Source organism: Aspergillus affinis, assembly GCF_023601865.1.
Source record: "Aspergillus affinis strain CMG 70 chromosome Unknown NODE_100_length_134578_cov_84_604828, whole genome shotgun sequence".
Classification (NCBI taxonomy): Eukaryota; Fungi; Ascomycota; class Eurotiomycetes; order Eurotiales; family Aspergillaceae; genus Aspergillus; species Aspergillus affinis.
This window is the reverse complement of record NW_026515881.1, coordinates 82,273-108,753: the sequence shown is the minus strand read 5'-3', so window position 1 is coordinate 108,753 and position 26,481 is coordinate 82,273. Positions and strand designations below refer to the sequence as shown.

Below are 26,481 nucleotides of genomic sequence, written 5' to 3'. Positions count from 1 at the left end.
TCGTTGGCGTTTGGGGTGCTGTTTGTTTGCCGTGGCTTTCTGGTATCTTTGGCTTATAAAGGATCTACGTACTTGTTTTCTGTTGTTTGTCTTTGGATACCTCTCTTTTTTTTCTTGATATTTTTGTTCATAGAGGATTTGCGTATGTACTTTTTTTTTTTTGGGTGTTTCTCTGAATATGGTTTTGGATAATGTTTTATGTTTAATGATTTATGTTTAATGTCTTAATGCCTCTATCCATCTCTTTCCTTATATGTACAATTTATCGTTTGTATATATAGATGAAATTATGTCAGATTTTGTGAACAATTTCTTTCCTAGTAGAGGTTCTATCTACGACTGAGTGATGGTGAGTAGTGAAGTCGGTATCAAAATTGAGCGAGCTTATAATATGGTAGCTTCCGACAAAGTACAGTATGATTTGTTTGATCAAGAAAGAATGGTACCAAAAAAACAGGGATATTCGCGAGAAAGCAAATCATTATTCACTGTTGATTCATATTCAATCCAAGTCCGTCCAAGAGCCCCAGTTCCAATTCTAATTCCAAATTCTCATGTAACCATGTACCCAGACCCAAACCAAAAGATATTCAACGCCAGTCCCAATGCGTGAGTGACATACAAGAAAAATAGATATACATATGCGAATATGGGGGAAAAAAAGATAGAAAAAACAACCTAACCCAGGAACCAAAATCACCGATAGCAGCAACAAATACTGTGGGTTTCACACCACTGCCGCACGAATCCAGCCCCGACTTCTCTATCCTCGGCCACAAGCGCCAGACCCTCTGTATTCAACCAACCCGTAAAATCCTCTAGGATGATGGGATCATACATCAGCATCTTCTCGTGCCAGGTGAGATGCTTGTGAGGAGGCTTGGAGGCGCGATGTTGAGCCTGAGCCCGGACGGCTTTGGTGATCTGGTTAGCTAGATCGGGTGGAGCGCTGGGCTTGGTGGGTTGAGGGGCAGCTGATTGTTGGAGATGAGATCTTGTGGTGCTGCGAGTTGGGGTTGGTGGAATTGGGGACATAGGTAGAGACTGTCTCTCGGTGGTAGGGAGGTATTGGCCCAGGAGTCGGCTGGGAGAGGGGGTGAGCTCGTCTTCGGAGTCTTGGATTTCCTCGATTTCGGCGAAGGAACGGATAGAGGGGACAACCTGTGATGATTCAAGCTGAGAAGCGGGTTGCTGGGTACTAGCTTTGAGGGGTGATGTAGATGGCTTGTTTTTCAATTTTGTCGTGGATTTTGTTGTTTTGCTTGGTTGAGTCTTCTTGACTTTTGTGGTCGTCGCTTGAGAAGTGCTGGCAGCCTTGCGAGTCCCTTTACCGGTTGTTTGTGACTGTGGTGCGGCTTCCGTGGTCGGTTTAAGTGGTACATTATCCTGATTCTGTTGCCCATCCACGCTCACGCTTGGGGCATGTTTAGATTCCCAGCATTTCTGGAGCAATTCGATCATTTTCTTGCGGTTTCTGACGGCCTTGAACCCGTAGGCTGCCACCTGACTGGATAATTCGGCATCTGTAAACCCCGCATATCGAGGCTTTTGAGGAAGAGATTCCGGAGGCTGGGTCTTCTCCTTGGATCCACCTTCTGTGTTTGTGTTCTGGCTTGCTACTTGAGACAGCTCTTTACCTGAAGATGACGTCTCCTTAAGCTCCGGTACTTCATTGTGGCTTAAGTCATCAGGTGTAAAATCGGGCGTAACGTCAGGCTCCTTGCTCTGTTTCTTCTTTGAAGCAGCTTGAGCTTTGTTGTTATTGAGAAACGAGAGTTTGGGTAAATCAGGCGATTCCGATAGATCAACGACTTCGACCTGAGTTAATGACCCCTCGGTATCTCTCGCCGCAACGGACCATAGATTCTTCGGCGTCATAAAACGGGCGACTGTGGTGGTGGAGGACGATTGAAACCACGGGTCTCGAGGCGTTGACGCGGATATAATGCTCTTCTCCGACTCAAGAATTGCTGCTTGCGTTTCTTTTAGAAGGGTTGGAGAGTCTTCTCGTTGCAGCTGACTGCAGGTCCCAAATACGAGGTCTTGGTCATCAAGGGATTTGGCAGCCGCTTCAGGGGAAAGAACAATGAATTCGGGTTCCTGAAGCTTTGTTTTGCCTTTTCCTTTCGATTTGGTTTTCTTAGTTTGAACAAAAGGGGAATCTTTCCTCGTGGTTGCCAAAAGATCCGAGCTTTCCGTGGGGTTATTGTTATATTGCGCCGTCACTCGGGCTGTGAGTGTAGTAAGCTTCTTAGGCTGTTCCTGCCTTCTCTTCTTGGGAGCCGGGGCATTGGATGAGTGGTCTTCTTCAGCGGACGGCTTGTCCTCTTCGGAACTCCTTTGTCTTGATTCAGGATTGAGCCTAGAATCGACGAGTTCGATTCGTCTCCGCTTTGTAATGAAACCCTCCTCAGGAATTCCAGAACTGGTCTGAGGAAGCGGAAAGCCTCCGCTGAAGTTATAGTCTTCTAATAGAGATCCGAATCCGTTCGATGTGTCGTCGCCCACTCCTTCAACCTTATCTGTCTCGACGGCCCGATTCATTGTGTCTTTAGTGGGTGTCCAATCCAACCTCCGTTTCGTAGCTGCCTCCAATTGTAGTCCTTCTTTTTCCCAGTCAACTGGATCCTTGGCGGAGGTCTCCCGGGACGAAGATTTCGGGGTCGATGGACGTTTGGTTTTTTCATCGGGCTCCTTTGGCTGCGCATTCCCGGCCTTCGCAACCCGTCCCGACAGAGTTTTATTATTATTCGTAGCAGTCTTCGTGCTGGGCCTTCCGCGCTTTTTTGGGCCCTCCGTAGATTTCGCTTTTGTTGCCCTTGGCTTTTTCGGCGCGGTTTCCTTCTGGTTCTGATCCGAGGTTGTAGTTTCCAGGCCTTCTTGCTCCTTGTTCGTGGCTTTCGGCCGCCCTCGTTTCGGTTTCTTCTGTGGGATTGTTTCCTCCCCTTCCACATCAAGATCTTCTGAAGTTCCGTCTCTCCTATTGGGTGCGTTCTTTCCCTTAACGTTCGACCGGTTGGCGCTTTGATTGTCGGCGGTGAAGAAGCGGGACCGCGAAGGAGCTCGGAACAATTCTGACGGCGACAGAACTGGCGGCGACGATAATTCTCGCGGGGAGACCCCTGCCAGTTCCGTCGGGTCAGAAGTAGCGCGCGCTGGAGTGTGAGACGAAGGCTGCTCCGGCGAGGAATCAAGCAAGATGACGTCTGCCGCGGCGCTCATGGTGGCAAGCGCGTAGCAACGCAGCAACGCTAGTACGGTTCAAGGGTTAGCATGAAAGATACTAGACGACGCTTAGAAGGTAGGTCGAGCTCGCGAACACGTCTTCCCCTGGTTTTGTTCCATGTCGTCAATTTTGTGAGTCTTCGCCGGGGAGGATTGCGGACAAAAGCTGAAGGCAATCACGGAGGGTTTCTTGGCACCGTTGCGGGATTACCGGATTCGGATGTGTCAAACGGTGGGCAGGGCAACCGCTGGCATCCGGGTAAATAAAGTATTATTTCTAACTATGATTCTATTTGGAATTTTGGGGCATATCACATGAGTTGGACCCCAACTGAGAGTCCATGATCGTGATGTTTAATCGTTTAGTCGTAAGCACGGCGGCGTAAGAGTCGCACCTTCTCAAGCACATTGACTGCGTTCTCATTGGTCGTCGACGACCGTGTAGAAGATGCCACGAATCCACCGCAATTGTCACGAGTCCATTGCTATGCTGTGACCCTCCAGCAGCACCTCACCGAGGAGAGGTGTGACATGAGCGCTGGACAGTCCTCCGAGCCAGTGTCGGGACGCGATTTCTCCAAAGACCATGACTGGAATCGAATTCACTCGCCAGCTCGGAAAGCCTTGATAATTTTATCGCCGATACATCCGCAAATAATCAAGTCGCCCCTCGCAGAGCGATGGCGGCCAGCACGGAGAGTTCAAGTCGTTTCATTTGATCGTCCTGGACGCCATTGGCCTGGTTCCCCGGTGTGGTATTCAATGCCCCCAGCTTATAGGCCTTCTTGATCTTCGGGACGTCGGCGACCTGGGACAATGTCTCGTCGTTGAACGGCACCATGGAGCCTTCGATGTATTGCGACAGATGCGCCGCAACTGTGTCATGCGTGAAGCTTGGGTTCACGGAGACCTTGATCACAAGCAGATCCTTTGTCGCGTCCGTGATGCCGAATTTGCGGAACGAATCGGCGATCTATATGCGATTAGCTTGAGAGCATAGCCAATCTTCCACCGCCAGGGAACACACATTAGTGGTTGGATTCAAAGCGAACACAGTCTCCGAGTGGACATTGCGCGACTTAAGACGGTCATTCAGATAGTCATTTACTGCTCTGAAGACGGCCGAAAGAGCATGCGTTTTGGATAGGACCTGGACATGGTGGTTAAACCAATCTCATTCATTCTATTTCGAAGTATCTGTGCAGATATCCCGTACCATGCTCGCATCAATGAAGGCATATTCAAACTCCGCGTTTCCCGAGATAAGCTGCTGTCGCAAAAAGGGTGCATTCTTCAAGTCACGGTATAGGGCTACATGGACCGGTAACGAGGACGGAAGATGAGCGAGACTGATCGTTTCCAATGACGCAGACATGTTGGCGAGGTGAAACACTGGCTCTAGAATAAGTGACTCAAATGCCGCAAGTGCGAGAAAAGTGCAGAACGAGGCGGAAATGGCTCAAGTGATGGCCGGAGATAGCCAAACTCCTTCTTTCCCCCTCCCCCGCCAAACTTATCGCCGAGGCGGAGTGAGTCAGCAGGCTCCACGTGACTGCGCTTCTCGAACTTTCGGGTGCCCGTAGTCAAGTTGGCGGACCTGGGCGGACCTGCGCTGACTGATATCATCGTTCTTCCTCTTAAATACTTCCTGCTGCGACCTTGGCCATCCAGCTTGGACACATTTCCATCGCAATCATGGCTTTCTTCCTACGGCGCCCGTTTGCCGTTCCAACGGCTCTTCGCCAAGCAGCACCCAGAGCTGCGAATAACGCCCGATTTATTCACAACTCACCCCTCAAGCCTCAGTCCAAGCCCGTCGGTTCCGCCTCGCCTTCCATCTTCGCGAAGTCCAGACAGACCTTCCAGAATGCCTTCCGTCGCACATACATGCAGCCCTCCTACAATGCCTACGGCGGCAACGTTACTCAAAAGCTGCTCTACGGAGCTGCCATCGTTGGTGGAACGGTCCTGGCGACGAACTTGGTCTTCAACCGTGAGACCCGAGAGGATGGCGGCATGCCTGCGTTTGAACGAAGCTACCTGAACGACACTTTCTTGCACACTGGACTCGGACTTGGTATAATTGGTATTGCTGCTAGAGCTCTGCACATGAACGGATGGTCGTACCGTCTGATGTCGATGAGCCCTTGGGCCGTCATTGGTCTCGGCTTGGTTGGCAGCATTGGAACCATGTATGGCACTTTGTACACTTCTCCCGACAAGTGAGTATTCCATCTTTACCCATTTTTCATTCATCCATCGATCTTGTCAAAAAAGAGGCTAAATACTAACAATTATGTAGCTACCTGATGAAATATGGTCTCTGGGCTGGCTTCAACGTTACTCAGGCTGCGCTTCTCTCGCCCTTGATGTTCATGCACCCCGCTCTGCTTGCCCGTGCTGGTCTCTACACCGTCGGAATGATGGGCTCGATCGCTTTCGTCGGTGCTACCGCCAAGCAGGAGAAGTACCTGTACCTCGGCGCTCCCCTTCTCGCTGGTGTTACCCTCGTTGCTCTTTCCGGTCTCGCTCCTCTCGTCATCCCCGCCACCGCCACCCGCACCCTGATGTGGTCTGAGAAGATCTGGCTGTACGGTGGTCTCGCTGTCTTCGGTGGTTTCACTCTCTACGATGTCCAGAAGATCTTGCACCATGCCCGCCTGGCCGAGCGCGGCCTTGTCCGCCGTGACGTCGTCAACGAGAGCATCAGCCTCGAGTTGGACTTCATCAACATCTTCGTCCGTATGGTCCAGATCCTGGGCATGCAGCGCAACAACCGGAAGTAAATGACACCTTGTCAAATGGACTGAATGACCTTCAGGGACTCCCCGAGGTCTAAATTTTGTTCAAGTCGCTTGCCATCTGAACAACTTTGGAAATCAACATCATAAACTCGGAGAAACATGGATACTGGTTTGCGTTTGCTTTATTTTGCTCACATTTCTTGGGGCATTCTTTGTACTTATACGCATGCATCGTGGCTACGGCTCAATGCTATATGATTGGATTTTTTTGGCAGCAAGCAATATCTTGTTTCCTCTTTGCTCTCAACCAGTTCACCCCCATACTTTAATTGGCTAGGGGCATGGCGGAGAAATCTGTCGGGGGATTCAGGCATTTGTTTGCTAAGGAATGGTTATAGATCCACTCCGCTCTTTTATATTAAAAATGATATAAAAAAAATTTCAAATTTTCTCGTTCAAATATATTATAATCAAGTATGAAACTTATTAGAACCTAGTCTCGGTATTAGACCATCTGTTCTATTTGTAATATTATGTGCAACTGCAAATTAGAATACTAAAAAAAGACTCCTTAGAGAGAAAGAGAAAGGCCAAAGGCATAGTTCCCATAAACAACCTTTGCCTTAGATACCTACGCCACAAGCAAAACCAGGCAGACAAACAATGACACCCAAACCCATGAGATGAATTGCCGACTGTCCAAGACGACCAAGATTCCAGACCCCGACGTCAGACCAGAGGAAGACGAAGACGAAGCAGACGCAGACGCAAAAGCGTTCGGCTTCTTCTTCTCAAAGTCGCGATACGACACATTCGCACTCTCATACCCACACAGCCCACTCCCATACATCAAATTCGTCGGATAAAGCACGCGCGGCTCCCCCTTATCCATATCTAACCGTAGCTCACCCATATCGTTAATCTCGTATGTCTTACAGCTGAACACGTCAATGACCACATAAGATGGCTGGTATCCGTTCATCATCCGGACCGTGTACTCGCCACTCTGCGATCCCTGCGTGGACAGCACCATGACGACCTGTCGTCCTTCGCGGCCCTTCCGGAATCCCATCTCGCTGAGGCCCTTGTAGATCGGGTAGGTCGGGGTATTCAAGTATTCGGGATCGACGCGGGAGGCATGCTTGCGGAGCCGGTTCAGTGCGGCCGTCGCTTTGTATAGGGGCGTTTGGGTATTGTAGCCCGAGAGCCAGAGGGCTTCGCGGTTCGAGGGGTCGTGGCTGCCGTTCAAGTGCTGTTCTTGGCCTTGGTAGATGATGGGAATGCCGTCGAAGAGCAATGTGAAGGTGATGACGTTTTTGGCGAGCTGTTGGATTTAGGATGTCAGTTTCCACCCGGAAGTAGGGGAGGGGAGGGGGAGGGGATCAGAGATGAAAGGGATTGCTTACTGTTATGTCGTCTTTGAGACTGGCGAATCGAACAACGTCATGATTCTCGGAGAATGAAGTCATAGCGTTTACATCGGGGCAGTTGTTCTTCATCACTTCTACCTGGTCCGGTAGAGAGCTGGTATTGCCTAGGGTGAAGGCGTCCAGAAGAGAATAATAGATGGGATAGTTCGGAACACTGGTTAGTTTGTTCTGGTAGCCACAGATTCTTTTGACTGATTTGTCGAATACTTCCCCCGTGATAAATGTATCGGCTTCCTCTTGAAACACAGGGAGAAAATCCGGAGTGATATGTTTCGCGGCGTCTAGACGTAACCCATCAATTGAATAGTTTGATATTGTCTCTTTGATCCAATCCAACTGCATGGCCTGTACTTTCTTGTCCTCCGTCTTCAGGTCTGGAAGCGGCACGATTTGGTCTCCTGTCCAGCATTTCTGGGCCAATGGGTAATCATCATAGTCCGTGATCTTGCAGTACGGGTGGAAATACTTCGGATCGTTGAAAGGGTGGAGACGAGAATAGTCGATATCAGCCATGGAGTCTCCATCCTTGTTGATATAAGCCATGTTGTTGATCACCGTGTCCATCATGAGGTACATTCCGCGATCGTGCAGTGCCTTACTCAGATCAAGTAGGTCCTGTTTGGTTCCGAAGTGCGAGTTCAGGGAATACATGTCCTGAACCCAGTAGCCATGATAAGCCTCGCCGTAAGGTACACGGCCTTCCACATTCTTGACGATTGGTGAGATCATGACAGCGTCGAATCCCATGTCTTGAATGTAATCAAGTTGATTTATCATTCCCCTCCAGGTCCCACCGCAATATAGACCCTGTGTCGTGTTGCAGCTATGAGATGTAGAGCCATCAGTGCGCGCAAATCGGTCTGTCATGGTCTGGTAGATAGTTCGCGACTTCCAAGCTTTTGTGTTTGCTGCTTTGCTTGGGGTGAATGTATCTATAGCTAGAACGAAGCAGAGCCATTTCGATAAATGTGTCTGGGGAAACATTGTATCGAGTTACTATAGCGAAAGATAAAAATTCCACAATTCATATACTCATAATTATCTGCCAAGCAAGTGTGGTCCTTGAATTCTTTGACAGTAGAGAATATATTGTGAATGAGAGCAAATGATAGGCTGGGGAAAAATCTTAGATGAGTCGGAGCATTCTCTCCACAAGAACAGAAAGAATGTGTGCGAGTGAACAGACAAGGATAAAATAGGAGGTTGGTAGTTAGAATGAGCAGAAGCAAATTCAACCAGAATAAATTATGAGAGAAAAACACAAGATCCGCAGCAAAGCTGACGAGGGGTTATACTAAAGTCCAAAGGGAGATCTTTGATCGTACTCCTTGACAAGGGGACGGCCCCTCCTTCTATAGACCTCGTATATAGGCTTGAATGTATCAGGATCTTTTTGTACATAGTGAGATCGTTTAGCTGCTGTTCTGCAGCATTTGATGTTGGTCCACTGCATGCAGAGCCCTTTCATAACACCAGAAATAACCACTGCCCACTATGCAGACCTGGCGTGCAACAAGTCCGAGAGATCAATCGGCTGAAACCATAACCATTGATTATCGATAGTCAGCATTCGATTGTAGGGGTAGATCGTCATTATATCTTTGGATCCTGCTGTCAACAAAGCGATATCATTTGCTCGAACGTGGTGTCACCCTTTCGTGTGGGCTCCTGCCCTCCTTCCAGGGGGGAGACCAAGAGGGTCCAAATTATCCAGGGACAGCACAGTGACTCGTGCGCAAGGAGTAGACCATGAGTATAATTTGGCGAATCAAGGAGGTATCCCGACTCCAATTGCTCAAGATCTTGTGCCCTAAGTAGTTAGTGCACAAGTCGATTACCACAAGTACCATAGGCCAAGTCAATATCGAGCAACTTTCTTGCTATTCTCATTTTTCTTTCATAAATTGCAATTTTCAAATGAATAGAGCAATGCCTGAATGATATCAATTGATGAGTCGAAGGGTGGATGGAAGCAAGGAGAGAAGGGAGAAAAACCAGGAGCGAAACCTACGACCGTACGACGAGTCGACGAAAACCGTAACCACGAGATGAAACGTATGGTTAGCTTCCTCCTCTTTTCATTTCCAAAATTATAAATGCAGTTGACAAGATGGGTTTGCATCCACGCATATTCAACATGCTGGGAAATGAGCGTTTTACTATCAAATAGACAGGCAGCACTGATAACCAATCTTGTCGCCCTTGCAGCACGGATGGGATAGGGACGAGCACACAGCAGGGGCTTGTTCATTCAACTTAGAGCCGAAAATAACAACAAGTTTGAGGAGCTCATACACTAAGAAGATGCATGTCTGAGGCTTATGATTCGAGGATCAGAGCTCCTTTACTTGGATCAGACAAGTTGCATGTACTGTGCCATACACGATTTCATGCTTCCATTGCTAATGTCTTCTTAAAGAAATGAAGACCGACATAGACCTGCTCGCTATGATCCCGAAATACACCCTTAATCATGCAGTACAGCAGCTGTAACACAATTCTTCACCAATTAAATCCCCCATATCAAAGTGGAATAATAATTCCCGGGGATATGGATCCTTTCCCTTAGCCATCACCCGACGCCATAGTGTGAGAAACTTTCTGTACATAATGGAGCGCAAACGCTGTCTTCAGCAGGATACAGTCGAAACTAAAACCGGCAGTTTTCCCAGCTGATGTTCCCCCAGAGCCATCGAATCCCGGTGCATTGATTTGACTCTGCCTTCCTTGGAAGCAATGCAGGCCTTCTTCTCCTTGACTGTGTCCTTAGGTTTCTTGATTGCCATGGCCCTGAGACCTTCCGAAAGTCCTCTCCAATCCAGAAGAGAAACAGAGGGAGGCTTGATGATGTTGGCTAGGTGACACCATTGCTCCGCCGAGATCTCCTTGAACGTTCTGAGGATGAGGGCCACGGTCTTCCAACCACTGATGCGCTCCGCAGGGAGGAAGAGCTCGATTCGCTGCTGCGACCAGCCGCAGGAGTAGAAGTCGTTGTAAAGCCTGCTTCCGAGATGAAGAGGCGCGAATCCGTGAAACTTCTCCTTGATGAGCATCTTGTTGCCTTTCGGAAAACAGGCCGAGCGTCGCATTTGCAGTGACAGTTGGAGCGAGCCGTCTTTGAGTCCTTTGAGGTTGATCAGATGCATTTTCGAGCAGTCAATGTGCACACTGAGAGTCCAGGCTGTTTTGATTCGTTCGGGATCCTCGATGGTTTCGCGCAGGATGAGAACGTTGCCGACCAGATCCAAGACCACGTCGAGTTCAGCGCCAGGCTGGTGCAGTGCGCATTTTTGCTCTGGTTTGGCGCCGTGCAAGAAGAGCGTGAGTTTTCTCGACGTTCTTTTAGGTGCTGGCTGGCAGCCGCATTTAGGGTCGTTGCTAACCCGTTTGAAAGCGATCAGAGCATGCTCACTTGGAGAAAGACCTTGTGCTTACCAACGCATCTTGTCGATGGTATTCAAGATTCTTTCAACTCAGCGAGGTTTCTCTAGAAGTGTACTGTAGTCAGAAGAATGAGGTCGGGGATGAGAAGACCTCTGTCGCGAGAGTAGTAGCACTCGTCAGTGCTGTTGTGTGGTGGGTGGCTGGTCTTCATTCACTGTCCACCTCATTTTGGCAGCACCATTCACAACGACATCAATACCTGCCTCCCCTTTTCGGTATTGGATCAATTGGACCATGTTGAGAAGAGAGAGACATAAGTAGACATTGATTGGACTTGCCAGTGACACCGACAAATGCCTTCATTTAGTAGCTAGTAAGTACAGACGAGTGCGCCGCGAGACTTCGGTGTCATTTTGCGTCCTCTTTGATTCATGTATAGTCCCCTACAACAAGAGTAAGTGACTTAAAGGGAATTAGCTGGAGCTGAAAAAGATAAGCAAAGTAAAATGACTTTCTCGTCCTCTCTTTCTTAGTTTGGGTTGAATGCAGCATAACCCAATGATAATCCAAGACTGTAAGCTATCCCATAATATAACTACTATTCATCACAGAACAGTTCCAAAGAATCCCATTCAAACTACTTGTGCCCGTCGGTGGATGCTGAGCCGCGGAAGCTGTCATTCCACGGAAGGATGCTAGTAACCAACTAGTAACCAGTCACTTAGTTGGTCCACGGTTAAGTCAGTAGTACAAGGGGAACATGTGGGAACAAGTAAGAAAGGCTGAATGCTCGTGAGTCCCGGCGAATTTCCCCAGTCTAAATATCTGACTCCGCTATGATGCGGGGTGCCCAGAGTCTGGGGCACTTCGGAGAAAGACTATTTAAGTAGAACGTTTCTGGGACAATGTGGATAGAAAGCGCACTAGATATCTCTCTTGAACTGTCCCCATCATGCCGTTCCTTCGTGGAAAGTCGCTTCGTCTCGCGCAGGTGCTACTTACAGTTGCACCGGCATTCATATCCTACGGATACAATCAGGCTGGGGTAGCACCTCTTGCCAATCTACAGTCATGGTGATTCCGACTCAGCAAAAGCAATCAAGACACAAGGCTGACCAATTTCCAGGGTGACCACTTTCCCGGACATCGAAACCCTCCATACCAAGGGTGCCATCAAAGAGAGAAACTCGACGCGGAAGGGTGCCGTCATTGCGGCCCTTCAACTGGGAGCCCTCGTGGGAGCGCTATCCTGCGCTTACATCGGTGATCGGCTCGGCCGGCGCAAGACTATTTTCGTGGCCGGCATTATCACCATCATCGGAGAGATTCTACAAACGTCGTCCTTCAATACGATCCAATTTTCCATCGGCCGGGTCATACTTGGTATCGGCATCGGGCAACTAAGCGCTACAGTTCCGGTATGGCAGGCTGAATGTAGCTCTGCAAAGCATCGCGGTCAACATGTCGTGGTTGATGGAATATGCATGGTCTTGGGTTTTGTACTCACCAACTGGATTGATTACGGCTTGAGCAAGACGACCGGGGAAACGCAGTGGCGTGTTCCACTGGCGTTGGCTTTCATCTTCCCTCTGATCCTTTTGGCATCCGTCTTTCTGCTCCCCGAGTCACCTCGCTGGCTGGTGCTTGTGTCGAGGAAGCACGACGCAGTGCGGAGTCTAGCAGCCTACAGAGGCCTCCCGGACGATGATGAAGCAGTGCAGACTGAGATTGCCGGTATAGCGTCATCGCTAGAAACCACTAGACAAGCACAGAGGAGTCTCTCATTCCGGAACCTTGTTTTCGGCGATGACGAAGGACGTCTGCTCTATCGATTCGCTCTGTGTCTTGTCATCCAGTTCTTCCAGCAGATGTGCGGCGGTAACCTGATTTCCACCTACGTGTCCACCATCTTCGAAGAGAACCTCCATCTAGGCGCAGAGAAGTCTCGGATTCTAGGTGCTAGCGCACTGACGTGGAAGTTCGTCTGCAACTTCATCCCCTTCTTCGCGATCGACCGTCTGGGTCGACGCAAGGTGTTCATCTTCAGCGGCGCAGGCATGTGTCTCTGTATGACGGTTCTAGCCATCACGACAAGTTTCAGCAACCCCAGCAGGAGCCTATCGATCACCTCCGCGGCCTTCATCTGGCTCTTCAACATGTTCTATCCGATCGGTTTCTCCGGCGCAAACTTCCTCTACTGCACGGAGGTCGCTCCCATGCATTTGCGCGTCGCGATGTCGTCCGTATCGACGGCGAATAAATGGCTATGGAACTTCATCGTGGTGATGATCACACCGGTTGCACTTGACACTATTGGCTGGCGATACTATATTGTCTACGCTGTCATTTCAGCGTGCATCCCGGTCACGGTGTATCTGTTCTATCCGGAAACCATGGGACGCAACCTAGAGGCCTTAGACCAGGTCTTTCGCGATGCGTCTTCTCCGTGGCATATTGTTGGGATGGCGAGAAAGCTTCCGCAGGGAGATGCGACGGAATCAGATCAGCAAGCGACAGAGCAGAAGGTGATTGTTGAGCAGAAGGAACACGCTTGAATCTAGGGTTAGTGCAGGTGGCATTTTTATTCATATCGATGAGCAAGAAGCTATGAACTGGGCTACTGGGGCTCTGTTAGCCCTAGTTGGATAGGTACATGCGTATATAACGATAGCCTTAGGAGATTTGAATGTTGAAATATTGGAAGGGCGACCCGATTAGCACTAATTTCCTACCTTGTTCTGACAGTTGAATGGCTCCACGTCAACTCAAATATCATGAAGAGACACCAATGGTGGCCGATTAACTCCAGATGTGATCTAAGGGTTATGACGGTATTCGTCACCCATCCAGAGTCAATCCCTCAGAAGCGACCCTCTTCCTTCAAGGATGATTTGCGGAATGAAGGCAACCGATAGGCTTATCTGAAATGACGTATCAGAAACATCATGGAAGGTATCGAATGGCTCACGTTATCGCGAGGAATTGTAGGGGGCAAAGAAGGGGTAAAGCAGAAGCAGCTCACCGCGGCAAGTTATGTTCCGTGGATCCCCCACAAGACCCGTATCAAACAGGACCTAGTAATCCTTTGGCTTCATTGTCCAGTTTCCATCACCCCACAGGCTTAGAGCAAGATAAGTTCTAACCGACAAAGAATCACCCGGAAAAAGATGCCGTGATGTACGTACCCTATCCGCGGCGTATCCCATCCCGCGGAGCAGATGGCTTCCATCCGGACTTCATTCAATTCAAGACCTAGAAGGCAATTAGTGATAATATATCTACTCGCAATGAGGGCGCCCAATTCCCCAAGTCGAGCCTCCAGCTGAAACCGAAGCCAAGCAGATAGCCCATGCAAAGCACGCGACAGTTGAGCAACATCATGACCAAAGCAACATCCTTTTCCATGACGAAGTCTTCCGTCGTTCATGCCCACACTCCGATCCTTGTACATTGCTCGTCGCCAACGAGACACTCATTCCCTGCAGTATGGATGCGGTCAGGCACTTCAAAGGGATTGTTCATCCATCAAAGACACCTCCCGGCATCGACCCAGCTCTGGGAACCAATACTGCTATCGGCGATGGGCTCCACGGGGACAAACGCGAATCAAATTGACGGTGTTGGGGGTGCTACATCCACGACGTCGAAGGTCGCTATTATTGAGAAATCCCAATCCCCCGGTGTCGATGCCGACTATACTTTCGTCCAAGTAGCTCCGGATCAGGCCAAGATAGACATGACGGGGAACTGCGGCAACATTGCCTCTGGAGTGGGACCGTTTGCTCTTGACGAGGGAATCGTGAGGGCAAGGCCGGGTCAATCGGAGGTGAGAGAATTCCGAACTCACTTGACATGGAGAGAAGGATCAACCAAACTAACCCTAATATGCAGATCGACGTTCGAATCCTAAACACCAACACCGGACAGATCATCGTGGAAACCGTCCAAGTAGCTCCTGACGGACGATTCCAAGAGGATGGCGATTATTGTATCCCCGGCGTTCGAGGCACGTCAAGTCCAATCAAAGTCGCATTCCTCAACCCCGGGGGCAGCATGACCGGTCAGATGTTTCCCAGCGGCACATCACAGGAGACTCTGACGGTTTACTCTCCGCATGTGGGAGAATTTCACATTCGGGTCAGCCTGATAGACGTTGCGAACCCATTTGTCCTGGTCGATGCATCCTCGTTATCCTTCAAAGACCACCCCACGTGGCCAGACCCAAACGATGCCCTGTTCCTGTCCGTTGTCGAAGATATCCGCCGCACAGGGGCGGTGCATATGGGTCTGGCTTCCGATCTAGAGGCAGCGAGCCAAGTACGAGGAACGCCGAAGATCGCATTTTTGTCGTCGGTAGCAGAAGATGACAAGGATGCAGATATCCAGATCCGTGCCTTTTCGATGGGGAAGCCTCATCCAAGCCTCCAGTTGACCGGGGCAGTGTGTCTCGGCGCAGCCGTCTCGATCTATGGCACCGTTGCATGGGACCTGGCGGGAGGGAAAGAGATCGGCAAACAGCCGAAGCACGGAATGGTGGTCGGAGGCCATGAAATCGCGCCCCCATTGCCCGTAGGTATTCGAACCCCGGCGGGTGTGATTCATGCAGAGACGCTCTTGCGAATGGATCCGCAAGTGGAAATTCATGTGGAAAAAGTAGCGGTGTTCCGGACGGCGCGCCGACTTTTTGAAGGCAATGTATTCTATAGAGGATGATAAGATAGACAGGATTGTGAATAAAAAAATACCATTTCAGCGACCTATTATGCATAATAAACCAGAACGCATCATGATAGAGCACTTGATCGTATACAGCCCACCATCCTTGAGGCCAAATTTGTCGGATTAGCTATTGGGCAAACATAGACTCCTGGCATAGCACTCCTTTTCCTCACGCCTCAAGTAATGGATGTACCTGGCCTGAGAGAAATCATTGGTAGAGGGCCCCATTCCACGGTGAGCCATTAAATCCAAATAACATATCGCTATCCCAAATATCAGCCAGAGATTCCTCTTCCTGGGGAGGCAGCATTGTCGGGGCTGGAATGCCCACTGTGCCGAATTGAACCGCTGTAGAAGACGGGAAATTGTTATCCGCGTCTTGTCGAATGAAGCTTTGAATAATCATCTCCATATCCAAATCAGATGGCTCGACTTCTGCGCTCCTCCGAGTGGCCACAGATGCCGATTGCAGCGGTCTTTCGTCCTCAAGATTGACCGAGCTTCTGCTAGGTTGCTCTGCCCTGTTATCGATCGTACCGGTGGCCGCTTGGCTACCTTGGTAAATTTGATGGTTGTCCAATACTACCCCCATGCGATCCATCAGGCCGAGAATTACCTTCTGAGCTCGGCGCACGGCCCAGTTAGTCTCTAGGTTCTTCTGGAAGATTTCAATGCAGGTCCGCAGACGGGCGTGAGCTCGACTGCCGTCCTCTCGTTGGGCTGCCACCCGAACATGGATCGTTGCTGCGACATATGTTGCGTAAGATATCAGATATGGAGCTCGTTGTATAGAGAAAGCCTGGTCATAGGCCTGGAGCAGCTCGAGAATCCGATTTGCTGCTACCGAGCATGTGTTAAAAGAAGTATACGCGACCGAGTGGTCCGCGGTATGAAGATGCCCCTCGGCCACGAATGGTCGATGGAGAAGAATGAGCAGAACGTTGTATAGAGCTAGTAGAGAGAGAACATGAGGTGGAGGCGGTGGCTGAGCCGCATTGTTGCTAAATTGTAGATGCGCAGGAAGCGCATGCTGCCAGCTCTGCAGTTGTGAATCCAAGGACATCAGAGAAGCAATAAGCTCTTGCGGTGATACGTTGGAACTCCGTTCTGAATACACGGTATTCAGGATGCCATTCAGGATCAGGGATAGCTTGCAAAGTTCAGTGAATGTTGACACACTATAAGCTGGAGACCCGCAATATGATCGAACATCCGAATAAGCAAACGGCTGCCAATGTTCTAGCTCCTCGAATTGATCCAGGAAGGACAGCGAGACTTTCGTATCGAAGTGCTGTAAACTGGCGGGGCGACCTTGGTAAAGCGACTGGATCTTATCGACGACGAATGCCCCCCAGAAGACGCGCCGACGGATTTCCAGATCCTCGTCCGAAATTCGACGCATGTTGGACAATGTCGTGGCATCGACGTGCATGCCCAGGTCGATGATCATTCGAAAAGCCGTACCAGCGTATAACCACGCAGCGCTCCGTTCGTCGCCAAGCGCAAATAATGAGCTGGTCATCACGAGTAGCGCCTGTATTGTGGTGATCTCACTCCGATCGAGAGCACTGCCTAGCAGTTCTTTCACTCGCATGCGAAAATTCCACCCTGCCGTTCGGACATCGTCAGGGTCTCGACGGACCTCTGGGCGATCACTGAATTTGGAGGCGCCGAAGTAGATCGCGTTGAGCAGAAGCTTAGAAAAGTAGGGGCCATTGTTGGCCATATCGCGCATGAATGCTGGACGGTAGGTGATCAAGAACGAGTGGTGCTGGCGATTCCAATGCAAGGATAGCAAGTGCATTCCTAGATCTGGGTCGACTCCGTCAAAGTCCAGCTTACCAGCCCGCATGTTCATCATCTCCAGCTGGCCTAGGGTATAGTGAGATTTGTGGTGCTTTTTGTTAAGGTATAAGTGACTTACGCTGATAAGCAGCCTCTCCCATCAACCGCTTCTGGGCATGTGTCTCGGAGACCTGAGGATCAGCCGTCCCGCCGTGTCGGTCCGTAGGTGCATCGTCGAATAAAGTGCTCGTGAGCCCATGATAGCTCGAGTCTCCATTGGGAGAGATGAATATGCGCGATACTGCAGGTCGACGACCCACAACGCTCGCCCCCTGTTCATCGATCGTCGATCGACTCTGGATGCTTCCCAGGGACGAGTCTTGCGTTTCAAGCCGCTGTTGATTGAAACTAGACTCCGCGGACTCACTCTCATACTGCGTTTGAGCTTCGATGGTGGCGAGTCGTTGTTGTAATTGCTGATTCTCCGCTACGAGGCGAGAGATCTGTGCTTTGGACGGCCTTTACTATATGTAAGTCTGCAGATCTGGGCTTCTAACTACGGAAGATGTCAAACCTTGGCTTTTCAGGACGCGCTAAGTAGACGCATTTTTCTCCGTGGCCCTTGCAGCTAGAGCAGGTGGGCTTCTCATTATCGCAACGCAGCTGCATGCGTTCAGTCAGCAAGAGACCTGGAATCCCGTTCACAGTCCACTAACCTTCCTTCGGCGACAAAAGGCACACGCCTTAGCTGCCCTGCGGCTTCTCAATGATGCCGTACTTTCCATGGATGAAAGTTGTGTGAAGTCTCGGAGGATCAATATCCGTGGGGGGCGGGGTTTGGCCGGGGTTGTTTTCTCCGCGGCAACTTTCGTTCCGCTCGGCTGTACTACATAGTAGGTAGTATGTATGTACCATGCAGCTGCCTACCCAAGCTTATAAGTACTTGTGGGGTCAAACGAAAGGATCTCGCTGTCATTCGCAAGCTGCAAGCAAATAATACGTGACCATTGGCAAGTATGACAGCACGTTCTTCCATTCGCTCGGACTTGGTCGAAACAAAGCCACCAAAACAACGGGTAATTAAAGATCCTCGATGAATCCTTCTGATTGGAACGATGTTAACGAACAATAAATCCCAGCAACACACTCCGCAGTGGGTCTCTTTAGTGGCAGGAGGTGTGGCAGGGGGCGTGGAAGCAGCAGTGACGGTAGGGTTTAATGCTGAATCTGAACATCGTGATTAAGACTAATAGCAACCTTAGTATCCCTTCGAATATTCCAAGACCCGCGTCCAGCTTCTACAACAAGGCACGGCGGTTGCTCCGTCGAATCCCTTACGACTCATCCTCCAGGTCGCTCGACAGGATGGGATAGGAGCGCTCTATATCGGATGCTCCACGCTTATCATTGTCGGTTTCTGCTTCGCTGCAACTACTTAGTGTGACATGGTTAACACGGCGCAAATTATTCAGGGAACAACCGCCAAGGCAGCAGTGCGCTTCTTATCATACGACACCATTCGTAATTCCTTGGCTGATGATCGAGGCACGTTGTCTGCCGGACGGGGCATCCTGGCCGGAATGGTCGCTGGGGCCGTAGAGAGCGTACTGGCGGTCACACCAACAGAAAGAGTCAAAACCGCATTGTGGGTAAACTACTCCTTGGAGTTATGAAGGGATGCTGATCGCCAACCATGTTTGCAGAATCGATGATGCCAAAGGTGCTCGACGGTTCAGGTCCAGCAGGCACGCAGTGGCCGTGTTGATCCAAGACCACGGCCCCCGCGAGCTGTATCGTGGCCTCGTGTCTACCACCATCAAGCAATCCGCGACGTCTGCAGTACGGATGGGGTCATATAATATCCTCAAGGAAGTTACCAAATCCCAAGGGATTGTGCCGAGCGTGTTCACAAACTTTAGCATGGGGGCACTGGCAGGGGTCGTGACAGTCTATGCCACTCAACCATTTGACACGATCAAGACTCGAGCCCAGGGAGTTCAGGGAGCGAGCATTGCAGAGGCCGCCCGGAGTGTAGTTCGAGACTATGGAGTCCAAGGCTTCTGGAAAGGCAGCACCATGCGATTAGGGCGGCTGCTGTTGAGTGGCGGCATTGTATTCTCAGTATATGAGGAGATGGCTGCTCTAATTTTGCCTCAAATGGCCAAGTAGTTTAGACTCAGCTCAATAATAAAAGCGTATATTTCCTAATTGTTGCACTTGTGAGGTTTTATAAATGTAAATCCGGCCTGCAGTACTACAGATTACATAAGCACGCCGCAAGCTTCGCGGCCGCCGATCCGCTCGCGATCGAGTCCAACTGGAACAAACCTTTCCAATAGACAAGCTCCTCGTCTTTCCTCTTTACCCCTACGGTCTTTCGCCTCTACCTTTACCTGCTTTTCTCCTTTGCAATCGTCGCCATGTCTGCCGAACCCGAAATGGAAGTCGACGTCCCCGTCTCGCAAGACGACGACGCCCCCGCGCAATCTGGAGGTTTTGAACCACGAACACACGCCGAAGCCGTCGCTGTGCGCAGTATCGAGGGATGGATTGTGATCGCCACCAACATCCACGAGGAGGCATCCGAGGAAGACGTGACGGATCTGTTTGCTGAATATGGCGAAATCAAAAACTTCAATTTGAACCTTGATCGCCGGACGGGTTATGTCAAGGTGAGTTGACTTGATCTTTTTTCACTCTCGTTCAATCAATTGCATCTTTCTCCTCTTCTTTCTCTTGTTACTCGATGCTCTGTTTCCTTTTAGCATCTTTCGATCAATTACGAATTATGCTAATCTCATGGAATACCAGGGATACGCATTGATCGAATACTCGACTCTTCCCGAGGCATCGGAAGCCATCAAAAACCTCAACGGATCCAAATTGCTCGATCAAACAATCCAGGTTGACTACGCTTTTGTCCGACCGCCTCCCGCCAACAAAGGCAAATCCGGCGGACAGCGAGGGGGACGTGGAGGTGGTGGTGGTCGAGGCCGCAGCAGGAGCCGCGAGAGAAGCCGCAGCCCCGGAGCTGACAATGAGAGGGAATAGACACATTTGCTCCGATGCATTTTCCTCAATCTCTCTTCTGACTGCGCATGGCCTTTTGATGAACTGCTTTTTTTTTTGTTACCTATTATCTCTTCGTTTTTTCTACTCCTAGCGGTCTTATGTCGGTTTTCACCCTTGCGAAATGGCTCGAGGACAGTGGTTATGAAGAATTTGACGCTGTCATTCCGACGTTGCCTTTGGTGGATGACGAGTAGGGATGATTGCGCTTACAGCCGGCATTCCCATCTCTTGTGAAGGGTTGTATGCACGACCATCATCTGATGACGCGCATGTGCAAGACTACCTTTCAAAGAGTGGCATGTCGGCGTCATGATTTATTCACAATTCGGTATGTCCCTTGCATTTTTTTTTACAGCATGGGAATGTCGTTGGTCATATGCTGATCCGTCGGAAAGATTCAGGATCCTTGATATAACGAACTACTAGATATTAATACACTCTGCTGGTAATAAGCTCATTTCTCTTGATTATGACAGAACTCAAATTTATATATATTCCCACGACTCCGAACTTGGGCTTCACTCCTTGTTCTCGACCTCACGGCTTAGGCAAGTTGCAAAGCATAACAGCCACAACTAAACGTCTTCTTACTTGCACATTGAATGTCGGATACCTCTCCCCTGTCACTGTCTTGGCCTTTGTGATACGGGAAATATCCCTTGAACTGTACCCTAGGTGATCATCCGACCATCGTAGCAGTCATTTAGAATCTGATGGACTCGAGGGCGCGTGATGTCGTTGCGCGAGTCGCAAATAGATATCGATTCAAGTCCACGCGGGCATCGAGTATTGATCATTGCGACTGATCAGAGGTCTTGTCCCTGCTCTCGTTAATTACTATAATGTGAAATCATACCCATCATAGTCGGGCTAGTGAATTAAGTCGGTGGTGTCATTGACGTTCCCCGTGCCGCTTCCGAACCAAGAAACCGCTCCCCGCACCATTTAATTAACTCCAACTGATCATCCTTCCCTGCCTTCTTTTCTTTCTTTCTTGCCCTCAACCTCCGCGCCAGTGGCAGGGCAGCATTGCACCGCTGGATATGAAATATTATTTATTGCTTTGCCCTCCATTGGACGCCGGATGTATTTGAACTCGCGTCCTTCATTCGTTCTCTCCCTCTTTCTCCCTAAATACTATTCTTAACTCCGCGGGGGGTCTCCAAGGACCATTTCTTATCGGGTCGGACTCCAACAATCACTCCCCAGAAATACAAAAAAACTTATAAAGACCGAAAGAAATATACTCTGAAGATGGCGCTCCTACGATATACAGTGAGCGTGCTCTGCATATATCTTATCATCCCTTCGGCCAATGCGCTGGCGCTGCGGTCGCAGGGTATCCTTGCGCCCTTATATGCGCATGGAGAAACCCCCCTCGACGAGACAACCGAGCCACCAGAGTCCCCCTTCCTTGAATTCCCGGTCTCGCCGCTTGAGACATCCAATTCGGCGCACCACACGCAGCGGGATCTAGTGAAGGCTTTGAATGATATGCAAGATGATTACTTCGAATTATGGCAGGGAAAGTGGCCAACGGCTATCGACTGGACCGCTGCGGTCATGGGTACGCATGTCTCGGGCACACTCTCGTCGCTAACCTCCGCCATCGAATACCTCTTGCCATCGAACATACCTGTGGATATGAACATAGACGTTATAAACACGCCGACAATTGACCGGCACGGTCAGGCTTTTGAGAACCTTGTCAATCACTTCTTCGATCATACAACGGCCTTTTACTTCGGCGAAGATGAGTTTGCTGTGAGAACGCAAGCCTTCGACGACATGCTGTGGCTAGTTTTAGAATGGTTGGAAAGCATCAAGTTACAGCAATTACACTCGGATCTGCACTACCGGGGATTCTCGAGCTCGAACTCTCACCCCAAGGATAAGCCCCGCTGGCATGGGCTTCAATATCAAATCCCAGCAGCCCATCGGTCGCGGCTATTCTATGGCCTTGCATCTGCCGGGTGGGATGTCTCTCTCTGCGGAGGTGGAATGATTTGGAGCCCATATTTGACCCCTTACAAGAACGCCATCACCAATGAATTGTATATCTCTGCCAGCATCGGGATGTATCTATACTTCCCCGGCGATCCCATTGACTCGCCCTTCATGACGGAAACCCAAGATGATGGAGTCTGGTCTGATGGATACCCTCACGATTCTGCTCATCTGCAGGCTGCCATTAATGGATACAAATGGCTCAATAGTTCCAATATGACAGGGCCCGCTGGGCTCTACGCAGATGGATTCCACGTCAGCGGTTACAGGGACAGCGAGCATCCCGGCACACGCAATTGCGATGAACTCAACACGATGGTGTATACATACAACCAAGGCGTGGTTCTCAGCGGGCTCCGCGGCCTATGGCTGGCCACTGGGTCGCCGCAGTATCTGGACGACGGACATGGACTGGTTCGCAAAGTTCTTCGAGCCACGGGATGGCCTAATAGATCCAGCATGGAGTGGAACGGTCTTGGCCGGGGAGGTGTCCTGGAGGATTCATGTGATTCGTCCGGCAACTGCTCCCAAGATGGACAAACGTTCAAGGGAATCTTCTTCCACCATCTAGCGGAGTTCTGCCGACCGATTCGGCCGCAGGAGTGGCGCTTCTTGGCTAGTGCCAACCGAACGACCACAGAAGAGAGCGACTGGCACATAACATACCTGTGGCACCAAGCACGCTGCCAGACCTATGGGCCTTGGATCAAACATAATGCGAAGGCTGCTCTCGTAACTCGAAATCCCGACGGCAAGTTTGGAACTTGGTGGGGCAGGCCATATGGGGAGTCCGTGAACGCCTTGACTTACGAAAGTCCTCTGCCCGAAGGAGTGGTCGACTATCGGAATAACGGCGACCATGCAGAAGGCTCAGTGCTCTTCTACGGTCGATCATCAAGCGGTCCCAATGAACCACCCGGTATGACTGAACAAACACCGTTGACCGAGTCGTCGGATATCACAAACATGCAACCAAGGGATCCCAATGATCGAGGCCGCGGCCGTACGGTAGAAACGCAGTCCGGCGGAGTAGCGGTACTTCGGGCGTTGTATCAATGGCAGAGCTTTCCTCTCTTGTCTGGAATTGAACTTTGATTCAATATCGGATGATCATGACTGTTGTGTTGTATATATAACATTTTGAAGAGGTATCTTTATGATTAGGTGGCATTATTCTTTTATACGAACCGGGAGTTTTGGAAGGGGTATATTTATAGATATCTTTAGATTGGGCAAGAAGACCGGCGCCATTGCAGATAACACGCACACGATAGAATCGAATAGATGGTCAAGCAGCTGCATCGTGCGACTTGTTCTGAATAGCAAAGTAAACGTCATATCTCCTTATTTTGCCATTTCCGTCCTCGATCCATGCGGCTTGCAGGTCCAGCAATATGCAGACAATGAACCAAACCCTATTCCCATCCCATCCACCAGCCACATTAAAGTAAAAAGCATCACTGTTTCAACCACCTACATCATCATAAAGGGAACTAATAATCCAGCTAAGAAATAAGCACTGCCATGATTGCGTCAACAATCACGATCCATCCCGATCCATCCCGGCAGATCCCAAATAGGAAATACAAGGTGGTCTCTCTATCGAAAACTATACACATCAGATGGGCATTGCTGGCCCACTCCCACTCCCACTTCCAACTGTACTGCCACTGCCACTACAGCGCACTGGATTCGATTGAATTGGATCTCATTGGATATAACAGTTACATCCATTCTCCATTACATCCGAAGAACAGAACATTTATCTCTCTATGGACGGTCATACATGTACACATGGATATAATGAGAAAGTAGTATATAGAGCTATGTAATTCCAACTGTCCCTATCCACCCTACCTAGTTATTGTAGTTGGTTACCGATTCAGTGGCGACAAACGCATGTATGTATCTACGAAATCAACCCTTGGTTAGTGAGAAGGACCCTACCTACTTACAACCTACGTAGGTGTACAGTACATACGATCGGATCGGCGATTTGCAGGCCCTCGGATGCGGAATTCACTTCCGATGCAAGGACGAGTCCCCAGCTCTTTGAACCTACCTATTCACTATGTATGTACTTACTTACCTAGAGTAGTTATCCGTGCCAGTATTAGGTTGGGGGTGGAGTGGGGTTGTGTTTGTGTTTGGGTTTGTTGTGTCAAGGGGTGTAGGCTACCTATTTTTGTTGATGTTGATGTTTCTGATTGCCTTGGTCTTTGTGGGAATGGGAATGTGAATGTGAGTTTCATGTGTTGGAAACAGTATTCTGTTGGGTTTATACCTGAAGGAGAGATACTTAGCCTCGAGGAGGGGAGGGATGAAATCAGATGAACACCTTCTCCGTAGGGTACATACTACACGCTACATGGGTAAAAGCCAACCTAAGTGCTTCGTACATGTACATAGCATACCTAGATACATGCATTCCCTAAGGCCAGTAACTCATGACCCGCCACTGCCGACCTAAGCCACCGAATGCACCTAGTCTACAGTCTACAAACCAGATCAGTCAGGCATAAGGCAGATGATGATCGATTCTCCGAGGACTCAGGGTCCTGATTGACTCCGTTCACAATACTCCGTGGTTAGTTGATAACCACTGTGGACTGCGGACTGTCTAGCGCTAGGGATAACCTTGAATCTATAAAACATGTAGTAGGTAGACATAGATAGAGAAAAAGGCAAGTAAGCACGACGCGCAACGAGCGAGAATCGAGTAGGTAGTGTGGATGGGTGGGGGAAAATATCCCCCATGTTGTATCTACTCCGTGGTGATGTATGAGAATCCTGACGACGTGATCATTGATCAACCACTCTGTAGCTTAGTCTCAGGATGTAGGTGTAGGGTTAATGGTGGTTAATTTGAAGGGTGAGTTACTCAGTAGAACTAATATCATTGAATTACTAACTAATCATATGAACGACCGACGACCCGGCTGATTGGAAATTAATACTACTAGTTGGAAAAGTAAGCCCGTCATCCTACGGTGGTTCGGTTCGACGAGTGGCCTTCCTGGACATTAGCAACATGGGCAGTAAACGTGTGAACGACTAAAAGTACCCCGGTAGGGTCTGCGTGTCCTCACTCCAAGTCCTCAGGATTGCAAACGTCTAAATTGGCCGGCGCGGAAACAAGCCATTCATTCCTGCCTGATACTCGTTGGAGTTTAGCTTTACAGCAAGCAGGGTTAATTTTAAAGATCCCGTTCGTAGGAATCGGTAGGAATGGAAAAGGATCGAAAGGAATAAAGGAAGTCAGAACGAAAGGGGAGAAAGAGAAGAAAAGGTTACACAAGCCAGCAGCCAGCAGCCGGGGGCTGGGATTCGAATCGCTCGCCAAGGATGACCGTGCTGAAAGCCACATGCAACTTAACGGGTGTGGAGTTATTTTCCAGATTGTTCATCCTCCCGGAGAGGCTTATGATTTTTTTTTTTTTTTTTTGGTTCGCTTATCGGGGCGAGCGCGCGCCCTTGACGCGATAGCAGATGAGGATAATAAGTCAGGGTCGATAATATCCAGGGGGTGGAAGATTTACTGAGGACTGATTAGTTACTAATTAGTCAGTCTGACGGGGTGGACGTGACGGTCCGTCGGATTTGCAGATTTAATATTAGGAACGATTATTGATTGACGGATTTCATTCAATAAATGGATGGATGGGATGATTGTCGGTGGGCACTGGGCAGACGGCAGACGGATGGGCGGCATGATTTGGTTGCGGTGCTTGAGTTTTGTTGGCCATGGGATTAGGTGGTGAGGTATCACGATCACGATCATGATGCAATGCGCATCCACCTCATTGCTCTCCTGTTGTGTTTTGCTAGGCGCTCTGCTCTGCCGTCGCCGTGTTATCTCTGAAATAATTGGGTATGGATCTGTAGGATAAGGGGGGAGGGGGGCAAAGACGGGGGCTTGGGCCTCTTCCTTATGAACGAAAGAAAATCAAGCGATCGGCTGCGTTACGCTGGTAGCGATCAAACTAGCTTTCGATTTCTCAGAGCACGGAGCATACATGGGACGAGAAAGGAAGGAATATGGACAATTAAAATAAAGAAAGAAAGTCAAATGAAGATATGATATTCTGGTGGGAAAAGATGATTTTTTTGGTTGA

General features: G+C 49.6%; 11 protein-coding genes across 11 annotated transcripts; 6 read left to right on the top strand and 5 right to left on the bottom strand.

Annotated features, from left to right (window-relative positions):
* Positions 1 to 696: 696 nt before the first annotated feature.
* Positions 697 to 3,222, bottom strand: slx4 (the record flags this gene model as incomplete). The annotated part of the gene is made up of 1 exon (XM_053103952.1): positions 697 to 3,222. The coding sequence occupies one exon, from the start codon at positions 3,220 to 3,222 to the stop codon at positions 697 to 699; it is 2,526 nt and encodes an 841-aa protein (XP_052952753.1).
* Positions 3,223 to 3,883: 661 nt separating this feature from the next.
* KD926_000034 (EKC/KEOPS complex subunit CGI121/TPRKB) lies at positions 3,884 to 4,600 on the bottom strand (the record flags this gene model as incomplete). The annotated part of the gene is made up of 3 exons (XM_053103951.1): positions 3,884 to 4,198; positions 4,253 to 4,375; positions 4,442 to 4,600. The coding sequence occupies 3 exons, from the start codon at positions 4,598 to 4,600 to the stop codon at positions 3,884 to 3,886; spliced, it is 597 nt and encodes a 198-aa protein (XP_052952752.1).
* Positions 4,601 to 4,920: 320 nt separating this feature from the next.
* On the top strand, positions 4,921 to 6,011 carry KD926_000033 (Bax Inhibitor family protein; the record flags this gene model as incomplete). Its single annotated transcript, XM_053103948.1, has 2 exons — positions 4,921 to 5,447; positions 5,528 to 6,011. 2 exons carry the CDS (start codon positions 4,921 to 4,923, stop codon positions 6,009 to 6,011), a joined length of 1,011 nt encoding a protein of 336 aa, XP_052952751.1.
* Positions 6,012 to 6,600: 589 nt separating this feature from the next.
* On the bottom strand, positions 6,601 to 8,146 carry KD926_000032 (alpha-amylase; the record flags this gene model as incomplete). The annotated part of the gene is made up of 2 exons (XM_053103947.1): positions 6,601 to 7,293; positions 7,376 to 8,146. The coding sequence occupies 2 exons, from the start codon at positions 8,144 to 8,146 to the stop codon at positions 6,601 to 6,603; spliced, it is 1,464 nt and encodes a 487-aa protein (XP_052952750.1).
* A 1,883-nt stretch (positions 8,147 to 10,029) lies between these two features.
* KD926_000031 (uncharacterized protein) lies at positions 10,030 to 10,842 on the bottom strand (the record flags this gene model as incomplete). Its single annotated transcript, XM_053103946.1, has 2 exons — positions 10,030 to 10,777; positions 10,835 to 10,842. The coding sequence occupies 2 exons, from the start codon at positions 10,840 to 10,842 to the stop codon at positions 10,030 to 10,032; spliced, it is 756 nt and encodes a 251-aa protein (XP_052952749.1).
* Positions 10,843 to 11,735: 893 nt separating this feature from the next.
* On the top strand, positions 11,736 to 13,338 carry KD926_000030 (sugar porter family MFS transporter; the record flags this gene model as incomplete). Its single annotated transcript, XM_053103945.1, has 2 exons — positions 11,736 to 11,857; positions 11,910 to 13,338. 2 exons carry the CDS (start codon positions 11,736 to 11,738, stop codon positions 13,336 to 13,338), a joined length of 1,551 nt encoding a protein of 516 aa, XP_052952748.1.
* Positions 13,339 to 14,363: 1,025 nt separating this feature from the next.
* Positions 14,364 to 15,496, top strand: KD926_000029 (uncharacterized protein; the record flags this gene model as incomplete). Its single annotated transcript, XM_053103944.1, has 2 exons — positions 14,364 to 14,609; positions 14,675 to 15,496. 2 exons carry the CDS (start codon positions 14,364 to 14,366, stop codon positions 15,494 to 15,496), a joined length of 1,068 nt encoding a protein of 355 aa, XP_052952747.1.
* Positions 15,497 to 15,710: 214 nt separating this feature from the next.
* Positions 15,711 to 18,072, bottom strand: KD926_000028 (Nitrogen assimilation transcription factor nirA; the record flags this gene model as incomplete). The annotated part of the gene is made up of 4 exons (XM_053103943.1): positions 15,711 to 17,374; positions 17,427 to 17,806; positions 17,862 to 17,950; positions 18,004 to 18,072. 4 exons carry the CDS (start codon positions 18,070 to 18,072, stop codon positions 15,711 to 15,713), a joined length of 2,202 nt encoding a protein of 733 aa, XP_052952746.1.
* Positions 18,073 to 18,402: 330 nt separating this feature from the next.
* On the top strand, positions 18,403 to 19,456 carry KD926_000027 (uncharacterized protein; the record flags this gene model as incomplete). Its single annotated transcript, XM_053103942.1, has 4 exons — positions 18,403 to 18,495; positions 18,550 to 18,696; positions 18,760 to 18,932; positions 18,991 to 19,456. The coding sequence occupies 4 exons, from the start codon at positions 18,403 to 18,405 to the stop codon at positions 19,454 to 19,456; spliced, it is 879 nt and encodes a 292-aa protein (XP_052952745.1).
* A 251-nt stretch (positions 19,457 to 19,707) lies between these two features.
* KD926_000026 (RBM8 family RNA-binding protein) lies at positions 19,708 to 20,338 on the top strand (the record flags this gene model as incomplete). The annotated part of the gene is made up of 2 exons (XM_053103941.1): positions 19,708 to 19,959; positions 20,099 to 20,338. The coding sequence occupies 2 exons, from the start codon at positions 19,708 to 19,710 to the stop codon at positions 20,336 to 20,338; spliced, it is 492 nt and encodes a 163-aa protein (XP_052952744.1).
* Positions 20,339 to 21,613: 1,275 nt separating this feature from the next.
* KD926_000025 (putative glycosyl hydrolase) lies at positions 21,614 to 23,461 on the top strand (the record flags this gene model as incomplete). The annotated part of the gene is made up of 1 exon (XM_053103940.1): positions 21,614 to 23,461. The coding sequence occupies one exon, from the start codon at positions 21,614 to 21,616 to the stop codon at positions 23,459 to 23,461; it is 1,848 nt and encodes a 615-aa protein (XP_052952743.1).
* Between the last annotated feature and the right edge of the window lie 3,020 nt (positions 23,462 to 26,481).